Consider the following 20,671-nt stretch of genomic DNA (forward strand, 5'->3'; position numbering starts at 1 on the left):
GAATCTAACGAGACCAAACTTATAACTTCTAATGGTTTTGTCTAAAAATCATAAGCAAAAATAGCCATTTTTCATATCTCTACACCAGTAGGTGGCGCTGCGCCGAAATGATGCCTCAGGTCATGCTTGTGATGACATGTACCAAGTTTGGTCTGAATACGATAAAGCGTTGCAGAGATACAGCTTCAAGAGTGGGTTTTGCATCATGCCTCAAATTCATTGCTCCGGTATATAAAAACGGTTTGACGTATCAACTTGAAATCCATAACATTTTGTTGGCATGGTCTGAAGATGATACATTTCAATTTGTGAAAATCGGAGCAACGGTCTAGGAGGAGTTCGAAAAAGTAGGTCTTTAAAGAAAAACAATATGGCAGACAGGAAGTTCAACCAACTATGGCAAATTTGATATGTTCTCAGCATGACCCAAGGAATCAACTGAGACCAGTTTCATTACAATCGGTTAATATAGTCAAAAGTTATTAACATTTTTGTAAATTTTGTTATAACTTTTGACCACAAGGTGACGCTGCGCTGAAACTTTTTGAGTATTGACAGGGCATGGTGCCAAAGACCCATACCGAGTTTCGTAACGATACGCTAATGCATTTGTAAAATACAGCATTTTAGCACAAAATTCAAAATGGGAAATTCAATATGGGAAAATTGGATATCAATCGACTCGGCATGATACCCCCACATGATACAGCCTTATGTCCATTTTCACAAGCACTACGTACAATTAGTTTGCATCTTTTTCGAAAACGGTTTAAGGAATCAACTTGAATTCCATAACATTTTGTCGGCATGGTCTGAAGATGATCTGGTTTAATTTTCATGAAAAATCGGATTAACAACCTAGGAGGAGTTCAAACAAGTACGTTTTTCAGAAAATTAAAAATTTTCATGACGGAAAATGACGTCATAGGGAGCATTCGAATCGTCTTGACCCAAGGAATCAGAGAAATTTTGTTTCTAGCCCTTATTGGTTCAAAAGTTATTAGCATAAACATAAGTGCAAATTTGGACAGCTGGTGGCGCTAGAGAGATTGAGTTAGAGACTCCAAATTTGCTATGGACAAAGGTCAGACTGTCCTCTAACTGTGTGCCAAATTTCACAACTTTCCTGCAAGCGGTTCTATGGGCTGCCATAGACTTCAAGAGCGGAAGAAGAATAATAATAATCAAAGAAAAAGAACGCCAACAGATACAATAGGTGCCTAAGCATCTTCGGTGCTTGGCCCCTAAAAAAGCATGTTGAGCAAATATGTGGTTCATAATCTAATCTATACAGAATGTTTACCTGAATGTTGACTATGGTTCCAAACTTGCTGAAGTGCTCATTGAGTTTGGTGATGTTGTTGAGCTCCCGGGGGATTTTGCGGACCTCTAGTTTGGTGTTGACGTAATGATTCTTTTTTGGGAAGGTAGGTTTATGCTGGTTATTGAAATTTTGCCTGTAAAACAGAAAAGACCTCATTACACATCTCAATCAGGACATCCACCTGTATCACTGTAGTTTACTTTGTGTTCCAAGATATCAAAATTAATTAATAGACACTAAAAATAATATAATTAAAATGAATTATTTTGATTCATAATTATTAATAAACACTTAATACATAAATTATTGATTAAAGGTAAAAAATTATCATAAGCATCCATAATTGATAACATTTATAGTAAACCAAAATTCAAGTTTATAATATTACAAATGTGCACACACACATATACATATATATTTATCAAGGGTGTAACGGTACAAAAACATGACTGTTCGGTACGTACCTCGGTAATGAAGTCACGGTTCGGTATGGGTTCGGTACAGCAGGGGGCAGAAAACTAAACATAAAATTGCTTTTTTATTATTTAACTGTGTTATATTCTCTTTTTAAATAAATTCAATGCCATTAAAAAAAAAAGAATAAATAAGGATAAAACTATATAGGGAGCACTTACTTACACATTATTATAATATTAAAATGGTTAGTTCACCCAAAAATGAAAAATCTGTCATTAATCACTCACAAACATGTAATTTGCACATAAGGCAAATAATCAGGGCATTACTAACAGGTAAAGTAAATATAATGAATATATAAGCTAATATAGTGCATATAAAAATGCTCCCTTCTAGAGTTTATTTCTCTAGTGAACTAACAAGCTGTCTCAACACTAAATGCCTGAGGTACATATAATGCTACGTGAGATATTATTCTCAAGTTGCTTTTTGAAACACTGGTTGAGAGATTACATGTAAACTTATCGATCAATTGTCTCTGCTTCTGCGCTTTTTACTGGTAGCAAACAGTGCTGCATTACCGCGCACGCCCCCCTTCTGGATTGGAGCGTGGCGAGCCTGTGACTGACTGTATTTGTTGTGTTACTGCATGCACAAAAATGGGATGCTTGTACCGTATGGTTTAAGACGATTACATGTACCGTTACACCCCTAATTATATATATATATATATATGCGTATGTGTGTGTGTGTGTGTGTATGTATATATAGACCCTTTTCACATTTCTGTGGTTCTCAAAAGCAGACTTCATTATAGTTAGGTAATCTTCTATAGTGGTGAATGAGAGACGATAGCAAATATAATTTTCATATTCCCATTTGGTCCAACAGCAAAAGAAAAAAAAAAAAATCAAGGATAGCATTTTCACAACTTTCCAAAAAAGGGGAAAAATATAAAAAGAGTATGATTACAGCAGTGAGGAAAAAAAAGTCAAATTTGCCATCACTCCTTCAGCCGTTGTATTAGAAACACTCAAGCAGCAGAGTTATTATTTTTTTCCCCCCATATGTATATATACAATTTTTAAATGAAAATATCCAAAATTAGATTTACAGACTAGATACAAACCACCAGTCATACTAGATTTGCAATGTTGATAATGCAACGCTGTGGAAAGGGTCTATTGATTACAATTATAATTTCAGTAGAATAATAAAAATTCTAAAGTTTATATCAAACATACCACATATGTGGTGAATTTTTAAAATACTACAGGTCATACACGTTCTTTAAAGAAAGCAAAATAAAACCTAAACGAGTTCGAGTTCATCGCTCATCACTCACTTGTCCATCCAGGGTTTTTTGGCCTGAGGGCCATCTGTAGACGGCAGACACCTCTTCCTGTTTTCCTGCTCAGAGATGTACCTCACCTCGCTGCTCGACACACTCGGGACAGACGGCTCTGTCTGAATTACTATGTTAGCTGCTAAAAAACACATAGAAACCAAGTTCAAATAGATGTTGCCAAACATTTTAAACATTTAAAATTCTCATGCAAAATAGTCACTTGTTTGGAACTGATTGTTTACATCTGATACCTCGTGAGTTTTGTCCATCACCAGAGGTAAGGCCGATGAGGTTGGGTCTTTGCGTCTGGATGCGAGGGATGAAATGGCGGTACTGAGCTCTGCCTGGGCCGGTCAGTGCCGGGGACTCGGGGTTATAGGCCTCAGGGTCATAACTGTCTGTATGTGGCAGAACAATGACATGTTAAACCATATGCACTGTGCAGGGGGAAACAAAGACAAACATTACTAACACTACATGTAGGTTCTTTCCCTTTGATTAATTAAACATTTACCACATGTGTTTGACAGAACTTTTCCCAAATTCCCTTTATTATTCAGAATTGTTATTTACAAGATTCATCCCATAAGCTCTAAGTGTAAAATGCAGCAGCAGCACAACAACATGGTCAGAGTCTGTCACTGCAGCCTTCAGAAAAAAATATGTATCCCTGATATTCTACAATGAAAAAAATATGGCATTCTCACTCAGAAATTGCTTGTAAATTACAAATATTTAAATGATAAATTCAAAAATTATATGTATATACACATGTAAATATTTCTTAAATATATACATGTGTATATAACTACAAAATAAATATGCAAAGTAAACGCACATATTATGTAAACAAACTTTTCTTTTGGATGCGATTAATCATGATTAACACACAAGACCAGAACCACCACCAACAGACAGAAAAGAGGCTCAGTTTATCAACTGCTTTCTTTAAAGAGGTCAGACTTTCTTCCCCGAAGGCCGCTTATAATTTACAATTTAAATCAATTTCAGATGGACAGGAAAAACAAAGTAGCTGAAATATCTGTGGAGTGCATCTAAACTAAAAATATGATACGACCCCTTTATAACACGCATACAGACAGTAAGCTCTAAGCACCACTGCTGAAGCTGAGAAGAGAGAAGCGCAGTGGCTTACATTCAGAGAGAGTGTACTGAGGGTGGAGAGAGGCAGAAGAGGAGGAAGAAGAGGAAGGAGGTGGTGGTGGTGGTGGAGGAGGAGGAGGTGGTCCCACTCCAGGCAGGGCCAAAGGGGAAGAGGTGCTGGTTCTGGAGTGGGGTGGAGTGTCTATCCCAGTAGCTGGGATTAGAGGAGGCCCTAAAACAAGACAAGAGCAAACTCAACCACACTAACATCTACAGCTAACTTCCATTCTAGCACTTTAGGACAATCGTTCCAAGTTGTTAATATAAAGTCATGCTCAACATTTAGCATCCAGGATTTTGCTACATTTTAATAATTAACAAATAATATTCCTAAAAATTAATAATTAAAACAACAAATGCATGCATTTGTCATCACATTTTTTAAGCAAGCGACTTCGCAAACAAGTTCGCAAAATGTGCAAAGTGCACATATTTTGGATTAGTTCCAAATGAGAGAGGTACGTGAGCCCAAGTTTATTTGTATAGGCCACATGCTCATACTTGGCTTTTATAATAAATGTTGTTTATAATGAACGGCACTATAATTCATGTTTGCTCTAATACTTATTTTTCATTTCTGTTCTGAAAACCAGCAAATTTAAAAGGATTTTATTTATTTATTTTTATTTATTTATTTTTATGTGGAGTGAGGGGAACTAAAATACATGTTTATAGTGTTGTAAATGTGTCACTTTATTTACTGATTTTTTTTACATTATTGCACAATGTAATAAAATGTGACTACATAACTAAATTTCATAAACATATGTAATGCATAATGATATGATGTATTTGATATAATATTATAATATATTTAATGATATATGATATAATTATATATTTATTTCTGATTAATGATATAATGATATATTTATTTCAGACTAATGATATATTTATCAATCACAAATAAAAATATGATATATTTCAAATTTTTTAATCCATAAAGATTAAAAAATTTAATTGAAATTATGTATATTTTTAATACAAAGTAAACAAATTAACTTAAATTTAACATTCAATACTGACAAATAAATTAAAAGAATAAATAATTAATAAATAAAATGAAATTACATTGACCTTTTTAAGATTTTAAAATCAATTAAAAAAGCACAAATTAATCATATAATACAACAAATATATTAGAGCGGCATAATTCTGGATAAATCGAGATTTTTTTTTTATTTAAATACAGATCATGCTTCTCCCATGATTCTCTGAACAGACAAATAAAATAATGTAATTTACAAGAGGTTAAAGGTACAATATGTAAATTTTTTGCAGTAAAATATCCAAAAACCACAAGGCTAGTGTTATATATTTTGTCCAGCTGATTACAAACAGTATCTCTAATGTTTTCAACTACTTGTAAATCATGAGAAAATTCCCATTCTAAACAGTGACACGGGGCAGTGCAGTCGCCTGTCAATGACGTCAGTTACCTTTGTTACCGCCTTTACTGACGTAGAAACCACATGACAACAGTGTCGTGGACAAATGCGGAAGTAGAGTCTAGCGTCCAGCAAACCACTAGCTTGCTTCAAGCAGTTCCTTATTTACTTCTTGCACGTTTTATGGTGGATTGTGTTACTTATTTATGGAACATAATTACTGTTTACCATCTGCCACTGGTTCTGTCGACAAGGACAGCTCCCGTAAACTCATGACCGGAAAAGCGGAAGCGGCGCCGGTGACTGTTTCATAATAAAAGTCCCGCTGCTCGTGAGGCGTGTGTTGATCAATCGCTCCAGCTCCTCGTTCAGCTCCACAACACTCGGTCCTGATCTGCTTCATACTACAGTAACGTTAATAATCGCATACACGAACATGAGTTCTTCCAGACTCTAATCCCTATTCTTTTGCACCGTCCGTTGAGTTAGAGACCACATGTCCCAAGTTTCCGCTCTAAAACTTGGCGTCATCATACTACGCCTTTGTTTTGAATAGGCTTATAGCGACCTCTAGCGGAAAAAAATATCACAAATTGTACCTTTAATTGCTGCAGTCTATTAAAAAAAAAAAATAATAATAATAATTGAATGAATTCTTTAAAAGAATCAGTTTGAATGAATGATTAAATGACTCACTCATACACATGATAACTGTTCTCTCTGGCTCAGCGGCAGCGCGAAAACAGATTTGAATGAGTTATGATCGTACTTGTCAAAGGTTTAATAGACAGACATTAATTGTTGTCATTTAGGAATAAGATTGAGTGGGTGTTTGAATCGTGATCGCAATCTTTTGATGATTAATTGTGCAGCTATACAATATGATATAAATATAAAACAATTACAATGCTAAATTAATAATGATACATAAAAAACACATAAATACCCCACTGAAATAGTTATTTTCCAATTGAAAATTGAAAAATATTTTGAATAATTTTCTATTCTTGACAGATTTATTTTCTCTCGTAATTTTGGCAACAGATGAACTGTTAAATGAGTGATCTTGAGACGAGTCCCTGTAGTCGTCCAATTTGACTCTCATATGCTGATGTAATATATATTTTAAACTTGACAGGCAATTTTTATAAAATGCAATTTAAATCACCAGCTTCTCAGATGTTTAATCGATTAAGGCAATTATCAAAGTTTGATAAAATGTTTAATTTTCGTTACATTTAATTTTCTCTTAGCTAGCATTTTTTCTTCTTTTTTTTTCAGTTTACATAATATAACTTAACTGAAAAACCTAGTCTAGCATGCTGAACTCAAAACGACACTTACCTGGCATGGGGTAGATGCCTGGAGGCGGGGGCTGTCCGTGGGGAGGGAGAGGCATGGGCATGCCAGGAGGAGGTTCAGTCATAGGCGGCATGGGCATCCGTGGCAGGCTTGGTGGTGGTGGAAACGGGATCATGGTAGGAAGTGTGACGTCATCCACAATCAGAGGGTCATTACCGTGGTCAAAAGGACAGAGATCACCTCGTATACAAAATCCTTTCTCTGCAAACAAAACGATTTTTTTTTATTAAATCAACATCACAACAGTCTTTCTGAAAAGCAGAAATATGAGGATTGTGTGATATATGTTGTCCTTGAGGTGGAACTACTAGTCAACGTGAACTTCTGGTTATGTTTTACTGAGGTCTCTCTTCTGTGGAGTTTGCTTCACGTAAACAGTGCTGTATGCACAGTCACATCTCTCTCGTCTACGTGCCAAATCAGTTTCTTTAGTAAGATCATTACACAATCGAGCTAACCATCCACCCCGCAATCATCCCTGTGGACGCTCTTCTCCAACTCCCACCAGTGTGAAAAATACCCCAGCTCCAGAAAGACAGGGTAGTAAATATAAACTCTGCAGGTATAATGCCATTCCCATAAGGCCACGCAGTGAGTTACACCACAGTCATTAGTGACGCTTTAAAAACAGACACCCTGAAGAGTAAAATGTGTCCTTAGAGAATATCAAGACACTTCGATGTGTTTCTGAAGTGTTATACATCATTTGACTTTGATTTTAGAGACATCCAGTGGTTGCAAAAAGGGCTGTGCGATTAATCTTAACTGACTTTTCAATTTCGATTTTGGGTTCCAATGATTATCAAAACAAGATAATCGAAGTAAACCGATTATTATGCCGTTGCCACATTCCGCCTAGTGCACATCCTTTCCTTCCTAAGCCAAAATTAACATCTAAATCAGCCAAATAGGTGAGTGTTGTAAAATGCAGTCTACTGTTGCTTTCTGTGCGCATGCTCTAAGACTATCAAATAGCCTATACACAAAAATGTCGAAATGCGGTTTTGGCGAGTATCCTCATAAACACGGTTTACGGTTACGTCTTAAATGATTGTAAACAGTTGAGAGAGAAAACGCATGTGTAACAGTATAATGGATCCATGCAGCTCCTAATGTGACAGCAGGCTAATAAATCTGCTGTCTAAATCTAATGTCATTAATTACTCACCCTCATGTTGTTCCACACCCGTAAGGCCTTCATTCATCTTTGGAACACAAATTAAGATATTTTTAATATCTATTTTTAATATCTTTTAAGATATTTTCATCGGATTAAATCCGATGGCTCAGTGAGGCCTGCATTCACAGCAGTGACATTTCCTCTCTCAAGATCCATAAAGCTACTAAAGACATATTTAAAACAGTTCAGTAGTTCTACCTTAATATTATAAAGAGACGAGAATATTTTTGTGCGCCAAAAAAACAACGACTTTTCAACAGTATAGTGATGGGCTGATTTCAAGTCACTGATTTGATTCGTAAAGCTCCTAAGCAGTGTTTTGAAATCGGCCCATCACTATATTGTTGAAAAGTTATTTTGGCACAGAAAAAGTATTCTTGTCGCTTTATAATATTAATATTGAACCACTGAACTCACATGAACGGATTTAAATATGTTTTTAGTACCTTTATGGATCTTGAGAGAGGAAATGTCATTGCTGGATATACAGGCCTCACAGAGCCATCGGATTTCAACAAAAATATCTTAATTTGTGTTCTGAAGATTAATGAAGGTCTTACGGGTGTGGAATGACATGAGAGTGAGTAATAAATTACATTATTTTCACTTTTGGGTGAACTAACCCTTTAAAGGGTTAGTTTACCCAAAAATAAAGGTTAATAAAGGTTACCCAGTTAATAAGGGCCTTCTGAAGCAGAGCAAAGTGTTTGTAAACAAAAAATAAAAATATATATATATATTTTAAAAGTAAAATAACTAGCATCCGTTCCAGTAGATGGCTGTACGCACATCGGCTTATGCTAAAAGAGTAACCTTTGACGCAATGTAGGAGTAGTGTAAGCTTTGACACCTCTCGTGGTTCAAACAAATAGGGCTGGGCAACAAACAAACTGAAGCTACTCTTCTCTTATATCGAAATCCTCCAACATTTCTCTTTAAAAATTCTCATTTTAGACTTGACCAGTGTTTTGTTTTGCTCTATCCTCTGCATCATTCTGCGTTCATCAATATGTCATACCTTCAGAATTCACTCTTAAAAAGATGCGTACGGCCATCTGTCAGAAGCTAGTTATTTTAGTTTATAAAGTTTCAATATAGATATTTTTCTTACACAAAAGCATCGCTTTGCTTCAGAAGGCCTTTATTGATCCCCAGAGCTGTGTGGTTATCTTCTATGATGATGGATGCACTTTTTTGGGCTTCAAAATCTCATCCTCTATTCACTGCCACTATAAAGCTTGGAAGAGCCAGGACATTATTTAATATAACTCCAATTGTATTTGTCTGAAAGAAAGTCCTATACACAAAGGATGGCTTCAGGGTGAGGAAATCATGGGGTAATTTTCATTTTTGGATGAGCTATCTCTTTAATATTAATCAAACAACAACAGACAAAGACAATGAATAATTTTTGTAGTTTTAATAAGGATTAGTCTATTTAATGTATACAACAGTGTTATTTTACATTTGATTACTTTATTCAATTTCTGCTGTCTATATCTAAATACCACTGTTAGTACATCTTCCTGAAAAACTTAAAGCAGTTTATTTCATTTGCATTTTTGTTCTGTTGTTTTTATTTGTCAGTTATGTTTGTAATTCGTTTCTTTGTTCTCATTGCATTGCTGCCAGTTTACTTGTCTTCTGTAACTGTTTTGAGGATCTTTTACTTAAATAATTTAACCTAGTATTAGTTTTTGCTGAAGTGATGATAATTGTGAAATTTCACTGATATTTAAAATTGCTCATATAATGAAATAAGGCTTTGATCATATCACCACCAATAATCATGTTACATAATCATGATTTCAATATTTACCAAAATAATCGTCATTGTGATTTTTGCCATAATCCAGCAGACCTACTGCAAAACCTATCTGGACCTCAATTATTAAAACGCAGAAAAATCTAACCAAGTGGCAATTATTCAAGACCGAAAGCACAAGCACACTTTAAGCGAAACATTTCACAAAATGTTAGGTTTAACATAAAAAAAAAAAAATAGCAATAGCTTGGTCTTCATTTTGTCACACAAGCATAATCACACCAAAATTGTGACAAAAGTGAATTCAGACTTACCGTCGTAGTCTCTGCAGCGGTGTTTGAGTGTGCTGCTCTTGTTGAACGTCTTGCCGTCTTTGTGGTTGGTGAAGTATGTGGACCAGCTCTCTGTAGTGCTGTCGGGCAGGTGAGCCGGTGCTACCACGGTTACGGCATTGGGGACAGAGGGGCTCCCTGAGGAGGGGAACTGGTGCTGAGGAAGGGGCAGAGGTAGCAGGGGGGGTGGATGGGTCTGCTGGTGGTGTGGGTTACCCATGTGGGCAGAGGATGGGTTGTAAGGCTCTGCATCCTTCCGCTCCTGCTCAAATTTGGATCTGTGCTCGGCTGAAAGAAAGCACATTTGAAATGATTCATTTGTTGATTCTTGTCAATATTATTGTTTGATTAATAGAACACTCAATGACAAATAAGAATGCCCACAGTAATAAAACAAAAAATGAAAAATCTTTTAAAATTCTACTTTAAAATAGAAGTGACAACTCTTCGATTAAAAATTAATGACTAAAAATATCATAGGGCATAACCAACGAGCAACTTTTTTTCATATTCACACATAAATGTAAAAAAAGACTCATGTGTAAACATTTTTAAAAAAAAAAGCTATGTTGTTTGCACCACATGATTATGATACAATGTGTTTTTTTTCTTAAAATATTAATAAGCTTTAATAAGCCATTTCCAATTAAATAAAAACAAATGAGTATGCCAAAGCACTTAAAGGTGCTCTATGTAAGAATGACAGCTAGTGGTTGAAATGGGTACTGCAGTCCAAATTCAAACTATTGTTTGCCCCGCCCCCTCCTCAGACTCCTCGCTCTCATGAGTTGTCAGTTTGAAGGCACGCAGCAGGAGTGAGCTCAATTGACATTGGAAGGTGAGGAGACTTGCACACAGTAAGATAATTCGTTGATTTATTGATTTATGATGAGATGCTGAGGCTTTTTAGGTCGGGTAAAATCTGCGATCTTTGACCCAGTTTGTTTGCTAGCTTCCATGGCTGCAATTCGCTGCATGTGTTTTCCGGCAACTGGCAACCCGGGGTGGAGAAATACTATTGGGTAAATTGGCAACGTGCGGTCTTGCACAGACCGAAACAAAAACAGAAATTCCGACACGGAACACAAATTCCAAAGTAAAATAACTGGCTGTAGCCCAGTGTTAATTTCGTTGACGAATAATTTTCGTCATAATTTTCGTCAATGACATTTTTTCACGGACGAAAACGAGACGATGACTAAATAAAAATGCGTTTTGAATGACTAAAACTATGACTAAAATCTACTCTAATTTTCGTCAACGAATAAAAACGAGACGAAAATGAAAGAGAGGGACGATTTGGGAAGATATCCAGTCAGGACTGCTGTCCTGTGTGGAAGATGCGCACATTTGAACTGTAATGTGCTGATCTAACCGCGGGAAACGCGACGCTGTTGCGCGCTCTACAGGCTCGTGCAGCAGCACATCTGACTGCTGCGCAATTAATGAATAGCGCACATTTATGCCATCCGATTGCTTATAAGCTAATGTTGATGAATTATGACAATGTTTACTACACAATGTTTATATGGTAGCATGTTCTAGACGGTTGAAAGAATGCATATTTATCTCCCTCATGAGCAGCCTGCTACAGTGCAGACTGCAGACATTTCAGAATAAGAGTCACGGTGTATTTCGGGATGGTTTATAATTATTATTTTTTTCCTGGTCATTATTGTTATTTTGTTTAAACAATAAACTGTATTTAATTTATTTGTTTAATTCATAGTAAACTACTGTATCTTCTGTCACAGGAAGGAAAGACTAAGAACATTATTTGACACATTATTCAATATATTTTACAAGTATTATAGTTATTAAAGTAGTTATTATAGTTAACTAAACCTAAAACCAAAGAAATCTTCATTACTTTAAATAAACATTAACTGAAATAAAAGATAAATATATAAAAATGTAAACTTATAAAAATGTAAACTTAATAGTTTCTAAGCTTTAGCTTAACCTGAGGTATTAAAATAAACAAAAAATAAAAAGTTATAGACATTTAAAAGCAAAAACTAAAAGACATAAACAAAAAATTACTAAAACTTTTAACTAAAATTACAATGAAAGCAGGAAAAACTAAAAATCAAATCTAATTTTTTTTTTAAATGAAATCTATAATAGTAGCCTACCTCAATGATAAGTGTGTCAATCCCTGAAAAGTACTGAATTTTGCTCTTTCACGTGTTTTTGCACTTGAACGGTCAAAAACCGTCCGCTTTGGTGAGCAAAGTACAGTTGGGTGAACATAAACAGTTTGGGGAATATCAGATGTACCTATATCAGTGTATTGGATCTGTGGAAGCATTTTTATTGGAAATGCTTAATGCTTACAATTTAACTAAATTAGATTTTAGTCGACTAATTCTACTGTAGATTTAGTCGACTAAAATCTTATGATATTTAGTCGACTAAAACTAGACTAAAACTAAAACAATTTCCAATGACTAAAATATGACTAAAACTAAATGGCATTTTAGTCAAAAGACTATGACTAAAACTAAATCAAAATTTGCTGTCAAAATTAACACTGCTGTAGCCATGGTTTTCAGAGAAACGAATATGTGAACTGAGCATGTTTAATAAATATCTGCAAACATATTATGGTATTTTTATGCTTTAGTAGTGTCAAAAACTTACATAGAGCACCTTTAAGGTTTTCTTTAAAAAAAAAAAAAAAAAAAAAATTAAATAGGCTTTTTGATATCAGGACAATAGAACTGCACAATTATGGAGAAATTGGGAATCATGATTTTATTTTATTTTTATTTTATTTATTTTTTTATAAAAATCACGATTCCATGATTATGAACAGACAACTAAACAAAACATGTAATTTACTAGAGGTTCTGACAAATGTTAATTGCTACAGTCTATTTAAAAATGTTTAATTTTAATTAATTATTTAAAAAAAAAATCAGTTTGAAATGATTGATTCAATGACTCACTCATGAGGACTTCTCGTTTCAATACTGGATGAATCTGCGTTTTTGAACAAATCTCTTGAATGAACGATTCGGTGACAAATACATTTTTAGCAGTCACTTGTCACCACCTACTGGTGTAATAATGTAATTGATACAATCGTTATTTGAAGTGCCATGTTACTTTCAAAATTTGATTTGCTTTTTTATGATCGCTACAGGAGACATCAGTGTTTATATCTATATAACTATAAACTTTTATCCCAGTACTTATCTGATAATATGAATACAGAAATAATGATACTGTGTGGTTAAAAAAAAAACTGTTTGTGACGCTGTTTCATGCCTATGACAACTGCTCTCTCTAGATCAGCAGCAGCACCAACGCAGATTTGAATGTTCTGCTATGATTTTGTCAAAGGTTTAAAGCCCGGGACACACCAAGCCATCGGGCAGCATCGGACCGTTTTTTAAGTGTCGTTGACTAAGTTTTCCCGCTGTGTTCTTCTGCATCTGTTCAGCATGTAGAATCAGCATCTGGCCACTGGCCGAGAGAAAGAACTCTGATTGGCTGTTCAGTTTAGTGAATGAGTCGAAACGTGAGAATAATAGCAAAGCAGTGAGCAAACAAGTCAAGGTGGTATAGACAGAATGCTGTTCTAATTTTATGTCATGTACCTGAGTGTTCCTGGGCGAATATTTAATATTAATGTGAGCTGAATGGAATACAGAAAGTGATCCGCATCAATGATATTCAAAACAGTAAGCACTGCTTTGTTTACAGTCTGTGTATCTGCAGTGCTGGTCACCCTTTCTGACTTACAAATATAGACAAATATATCTGAAAAAAAAAATAGTCTCCTTATGCTGGCTGACAGTCGGCTGTAGTTCTTTTGGTGTGTTCAAGTGCAATTTCACGTGGTTCCTACCCTAATATAGACAGGCGAATCGTTGTCATTTAGGAATGAGACTGATCTTTTAACGATTAATCGTGCAGCTCTACAGGACAGTGACATCACTGACTTTTTATTTTATTTTATACCCCGAATAAATAGCAAAATAAATGATCATTATACAGAGGTGTATTCATGTACTTTTATGTGTACATTTCATTTATGTATTTATCACTAAAATAATATTTCTGGACAAAAAAAAATTGCTTTACGTTACTGACAGATTAACCATTAAATCCATTTCTAAGAACTCCTCTGTTTCACACAAATAAACAAGTATAGGTGAAAGTAATGTGTAGGAAGTGATTTGAGATGGTCATTATTACCTCTCCTCGGATTGTGCTCTCTTTCTCTGCTCTTTCCACGGCTGCTGCTGCGGCTACGACTCCTGCTGCGACTGTAGCTTCTCCCCCGTGAGCTTCCTCCTCGTCGCTCATGTCGCTCCCGGTATGAATCTCCGCTCTTCCCGTGACGGTCCAGTTCCCGCCGCTTACGGTCGTCTCTCCTGCGGTCATCTCTAGCCCTGAGGTGAGACGTACAGATACTGTGCGTCACTGATAAGGGTCTGAATTCGATATAATCGGACAATGCCTCGTGTCAGGGTTTCGGACACATACTATGGTATACTTTAAGCACCATTTACACTTATTTTAAAGAGTTTGGGTTTAGTAAGATTTTTTCATTAAAAAAAAAAAAGATGCATGATTTATCACACTGAAAAGTAAACAGTAAACACCAACACAATTTATGTTTCAAATGCTGTTCAATTGAACTTTGTGGAAGAAAAAATTCAAAGAATCCTGAATAAAATGTACCAAGGTTTCAACCAAAAATATTAAGTGCACAACTACTTTCAACATTAATAACAGTAAGAAATGTTTCTTGAGCAGCAAATCAGCATATTAGAATGATTTCTGAAGGATCATGTGACACTGAAGACTGGAGTAATGATGCTGAAAATTCAGCTTTGATCACAGGAATAAATTACGTTAAAATATATTCAGATATAAAACCGTTATTTTAAATATATTATATATATTATATGAGCCAAAACATTATGACCAGTCACAGGTGAAGCGAATATCGTTGATCAAGGCCACATATTAAGCTGTGGGTAGAATAGATGGTAAGCGAACCATCAGTTCTCAAAACCATGTGTTGGATGCAGTAGAAATGGCCAGGAATAAAGATCTGAGAGACTTTGACAAGAGTCAAATTGTAATTGCAAGGCAACTGAGTATCTCTGAAACAGCAAGAGTGTGTTGCTCTCAGTTAAAAGCGGTGAGAATTTACCAACAATGTCCAAGGAGTCACAAACCACAAACCAGCGACAGGGCGCTGGGTGCTGAGGTTTATCGATACACGGGGGCAACAATGGCACTTTTCCATTGCATCGGACGGCTCAGTACAGAATGGTACGGCTCACTTAAATAGTACCACCTTGGCTGAAGTTCCAAGTGAGCCGTATCGATACTAAAATATGACGTGTAAACGCTGCAGATCACTGATTGTTCAGAGAGAATCAGAATCAGATAGAAACTGTAACATTCAGTCTATAATCCCACCCACTTTAAAGCGGTACTAAACTGCAGTGGAAAAGCAAACCAAGCCAAAACGAGCTGAGCCGTGGCAAGCCAAACCTTACCAACTTCAGTGGAAAATTGCCAAAAGACTATCCAGTCTGGTCCGAGCTAACAGAAGCCAACTACTGTGGCACAAATCACAAAAAAGTTTAATGATGGTTATGAGAGGAATGTGTCAACACAGTGCATATAAGGCTGCAGATCAATCAGAGGCCCTATGATGAACCCTGTCCACCTTCGAAAGTGCTTACATTGGGCATGTGAGTGTCAGAACTGGACCTTGGAGCAGTGGAAGAAAGTAGCCTGGTCTGACGAGTCCCATTTTCTTTTACAAGTGGGCGGCTGTGTACAAGTGCACTGTTTATCTGAGGAAGTGACGGCACCAGGATCACTGTGGGACGATGACAAGCTGGGGGAGGGAGTGTGATAATGTGGGCAACGTTCTGCTGGGAAACCCTGGGTTTGACCATTAATGTGGATATAAATTTGACACATGCCACCTACCGAAACATTGTTGCAGACCAAGTAAGCCCTTTCATAACACTGGTATTCCCTGATGGATGAATAATGCACATATTGTTCAGGAATGGATTGAGGAACATGATGAAGAATTCAGATTCTCAAAATTCTCCAGATCTTTATCGAATTGAGCATCTGTGGGATGTGCTAGACCAACAAATTAGATCCAAAGCGGTTTCACCCCACAATGTACAGGACATGAAGGATCTGCTGCAAACATCTTGGTGCCAGAAAGCACAGGACATCTTCAGGGCTCTTGTTCATGCTCATTGGTGGTGTTTTGGCAGCACATGGAGGACTGACAGCATATTAGGCAGGTGATCATAATGTTTTGGCTCATCTGTATGTGTGTGTATATATAAAACCATGCAATACCATCACCGCAACCGCTACTGTTTTGTTTTGTTTTGTTTGCTAGTTGCAGAAAACAGTGTACACTAAAAGGCGAAAGAAGACAAACCAGACAGACAACTGAGAATGTTTAACACCCACACAAAACAATGGGGAAAAAAGCATATCTGTAACCTTATCCTATATGTAAAGTTTAAAATATATGAAGAAAATCTGTCAACACACAAACAGAAGAATAAAGATGCGGCTCTTGGGGACCAACCTTGTTTCATTGAAGTCTGAACGATTCCTTAAGGGGCTTCTTCTTCTTCTGTTATCCCGATCATCTTCAACATGACCAGTCTGAAAACAAATGTTATTGTATTCATATAAATACTATTTATCTATGCATTTACTAGGGGTGTGACGAGACACGAGATTGAGTTCACGAAAACGAGATGAGATTTTTTACACAGTATTTTTAAGAAACCTGCAGAAGACCTAGAAAAATAGTCTGCAGGTGCATTCGAAATGTTTTAATTAATCATCTTGTAATCATTCATCTCTTATTTTTACCCGATTTACTTCAAACTTCATCAGAATAATGATAAAACATTGCAGATGTAGTCCTTTGAAAGGAATTGTGATATCTCAAACACTGTTGCCTTGGCAACGCATCAAACTTTAATATTGATTTTGGATGCTTTTGAGACCCTTAGCTAGGTCTGGGTACCGAACTCGATACTTTTTAGGTACCGATCGAATTGCCTCGATACTATCGAGTATCGAAAAGTGTCTTGTCATTCGGTACCAAATTTCAATAACTCAGAATGGAGCCGGGGAGAGGGGGCGGAGAAATGCTTTCGCTGTCTCGTTGATGAACAAGTAACATTGCACTACATTGTTATTTATATTTATATCTAAATATATAAAACTATGTGCATTAAAATTTAAAACCAACGATTTTTTTGGCATTTAAACCGTAACCAATAGGCATTTAAACCACTTTAAATGCCTATAGCCCGCTGTGCAGTTGCCCTGAAGCCATCGGGCTTGGGCCCGCCATCGCTGCTCGCAGCTATATTTTTAGTTCTTCTTGCTGAGTATGAATAATCATATACAGTAAAAGACAACAATACTCAAGCACTGTAAAAGGTTCTGACAAACTCAAATGACTGGATTATGATTTCACATGAGTCTCTTCAGACCTTACTGTACATGATTTATGAGCTTCTACAACTTTTTTCCTCCTAACTGAACCTTTCCACAAATTGATCATAGAAATAAAAAATAAAAAAAAGACACAAATTTTAAAACTTATTAAGTGCAAACAGTAAGTGCACTCTCTCAATATTCAAAGTGCAAATAGAGACCCAATTTTCTATAAGCATGATACAGATTTAAGAGATGGTTATAGCTACACAGCAAATAGGAAGGGTGTGAATAGGAAGCGGCAGTGCTGAGTGCGCATTCTACAAGATAAGACATTTATCAGATGCTTAAGGCCCCGATATACTTCAAGCGAAATCGAAGAACAAACTGATGTGACGTCATTTCAAACACAATCAAGCCAAAATGAAGTTCATTTTGTGTTCTTTTTGGAAGTTCAAAACGTCTTACTTTCAGGAAAAGTTCTAGGAGGTGTGCGCTGAGGCTCCGCCTTCATTCGCGTGGAACTAATCTCTGACTCATTTTGTCTGTAGAGTTTGTTGAAGTAAGATCTCCGCAGGTGAAAACATGAACACACTGGATAGCCGCTTTATAGTACAAAATGAAGTTTTGCTTCTGATGAAATGAGGCAATGACACCGTTTTTCATGTTTGATACTGTAAAGCTGCTTGATTTTAAGCAATCTATTGAATAAAGTGCTATATGAAGACATGACGTGACTGGAGTGCTAATTTACAGAGCTCGTGCTAACATACCAATGTTTTTATGATCAGACGCTTTTCTTATGCTTTCTATAAAAAAATGCTTGCAGTTTTCTCATTTTTCTTGTGTTTATTTATTACTGAGACGAAAGTGTATAGCACATATTTACATATTCATCTAACCGTCGCTCTCAGCAGTGTGGGCGGCGTCAGATGTTCGATTACAGTATATCGCTGGTGACGAATTTCGAACTTTGTTTTACTCCTAAACGAAGAATGAAAAAGAACTTTGTTTGAAGTATATCGGGGCCTAAGCTCTGTTGCACAGCTAATCCTCCACCATGGTCTTGTCAGTCATCTCATCACGTGATCAGTGAATTCCTGCTGCACTCGTACAACTCTGCTGCTCATGCTGGATGGGATTGAAGTGACCATTATCCAAATGAATTAAATGGTTGTTATTTTTATAAAAAGCAAAACGACACTGGAGGTAATGTAAATGTAACAGCGGTGGCATATTCTATCCTAATTTCACCCTCACACTCAGTCATGTCAATATCACGAGACTTTTCACCTCGACGAGAAATCTTGTCACATTTTAATCTCGAGATCTCGTCACAACTAGGAAGCGGTCATAATGCACTAGATATACACGTCAACTGAATGTGAAAAGGTAGTTTTGATAAGAGAACACTGGCAAAGCAACAAAAATGTAAGTAAATTATCTTTGGAAACATAGCAAGAAGTGAATAAACCAAAAATAGTTTAAAACACATTCTACAGTTTTCATAGTAAGAAAGAAAAAAATGACCCTGACTTATGTGCACATCAGTGAAATAGTAAAAAAATAAAAATAAAAAAAGTTGTGTTTTTGTATTTCTTTTTATATTACCTCTTCCTTTTCTTCAAGCTTCTGCACTGGGATTTTACTTTCTTCTTTAGCAGCTGGATTTCCCAAATAATTTTTGGTGGTTAGACATTCAAAGAGTTTATCAACAAACCCTGTAGTCTCTGTGAAACATGAAAAATGAATATCAGAAAGGGCATGAATTCACCAATAGCTGCATACAAGTTGCATACTTATTTACACAGAGATGTGAAGACTTTTTACTGATACCTTTCTGAAGAAACACGTCCAACTGATCCGCACACAATGCTCTGAGCTCTTTCTCTGGTTTATCCTTCTTTACTAAAGCCACAACATAGTTCGCCAGTGCAGATGGGTCAGCATCACATCTGTAAAAGATGTCAGGTTTAATCCAAAAGTCAAGTATATCCATGCAGGTTTTCTAAAACATCAACCACTTAGTTGTTTACTAACAGCTTTTCCAAGAGGTCTGCTAGGATCCACTACATAAATACATAAACTGTCAGCTAAAACAAACTCATACTGACGGCCTTCCTGCTGATCATACATGCCAAGGCTCTAAAACTAAAATAACTTGTGCCTGATCCTTTTTTTTGGCCCAATCTATGAAAACTATCAGGCTGTTTTGATGACCACCCCACTCAGCCAGCAGACCCTCTTAGCTTAGCTTCCTGCTACATGGTCCAAACTAGGAGGTGTGTTAGATTTCTGAACACTAGGAGCTTATAAATGAGCATAACACAATTGAACTGTCATTTACACACAAAATCAAAGAAAACGATATCTATTCGCAGCGCGGATAAGTGATTTGAAACCCAGCTAATGTGTTAGCATGTTAGCAGCGCCAGTTAGCTTCACTGCTTCAAATGTCACTGTTCATCACTTACATGGGTTCAAGAAGTTTAGCCAGCCAGGATTTCAGAGCGTCAACATTATCTATTATCATCCTGACGCGCAAGTGATTAATACTGATAAAAGGCTGGGTGTTTATGCGCAACTCCTACTAGCATCGTCTAACAACACACACTGGGCCTTCTGTAGTCACTGGCACGGCGGACAAGCTGCTGGAGGTTCTCGGCAACGTCACAGGGAAACGTCACAGCGCAACGGCGGCAGCCAATCACAGAGCTGCTTTTACATGCCATAGTTACTAGTTCTAAAACGTTTCCTAGAGACGCTACACTGAACGCAAAACATATAAAATAGTAAAAAACTGTTTAATGTTGTAATTCCAACGGTTATATCATTTTTAGGTTTTCGTTTATTATTTTGTTGTCTTTCTTTTAGTAATTTATTTTATAATAATTATTACTTTAAAGGATTAACGTTAGTTCACTTTC

The 20,671-nt window shown here is 36.3% G+C and overlaps 1 protein-coding gene across 6 annotated transcripts in view; it reads right to left on the minus strand.

Moving 5' to 3' along the window:
• Nucleotides 1-20,414, minus strand: part of rbm27 (RNA binding motif protein 27) — a 31,907-nt gene extending 11,493 nt beyond the window's left edge. The window contains exons 1-12 of one of the 6 annotated variants that reach the window (XM_067376361.1): nucleotides 20,219-20,414; nucleotides 19,581-19,699; nucleotides 19,356-19,474; nucleotides 16,876-16,955; nucleotides 14,487-14,683; nucleotides 10,263-10,568; nucleotides 6,986-7,204; nucleotides 4,246-4,425; nucleotides 3,332-3,487; nucleotides 3,087-3,228; nucleotides 1,789-1,842; nucleotides 1,304-1,457 (exon numbers count right to left, since the gene is read on the minus strand). In XM_067376361.1, coding sequence (XP_067232462.1) covers nucleotides 1,304-1,457; nucleotides 1,789-1,842; nucleotides 3,087-3,228; nucleotides 3,332-3,487; nucleotides 4,246-4,425; nucleotides 6,986-7,204; nucleotides 10,263-10,568; nucleotides 14,487-14,683; nucleotides 16,876-16,955; nucleotides 19,356-19,474; nucleotides 19,581-19,699; nucleotides 20,219-20,277 — 1,785 coding nt within the window. In that variant the 5' untranslated portion in view covers nucleotides 20,278-20,414. The remainder of the gene's footprint in view (nucleotides 1-1,303; nucleotides 1,458-1,788; nucleotides 1,843-3,086; nucleotides 3,229-3,331; nucleotides 3,488-4,245; nucleotides 4,426-6,985; nucleotides 7,205-10,262; nucleotides 10,569-14,486; nucleotides 14,684-16,875; nucleotides 16,956-19,355; nucleotides 19,475-19,580; nucleotides 19,700-20,218) is intronic. The other 5 variants (XM_067376360.1, XM_067376358.1, XM_067376364.1 and 2 more) reach the window with 5 other exon arrangements.
• Between the last annotated feature and the right edge of the window lie 257 nt (nucleotides 20,415-20,671).

The sequence above is a fragment of the Chanodichthys erythropterus genome, chromosome 22 (genome assembly GCF_024489055.1).
Source record: "Chanodichthys erythropterus isolate Z2021 chromosome 22, ASM2448905v1, whole genome shotgun sequence".
NCBI lineage: Eukaryota > Metazoa > Chordata > Actinopteri > Cypriniformes > Xenocyprididae > Chanodichthys > Chanodichthys erythropterus.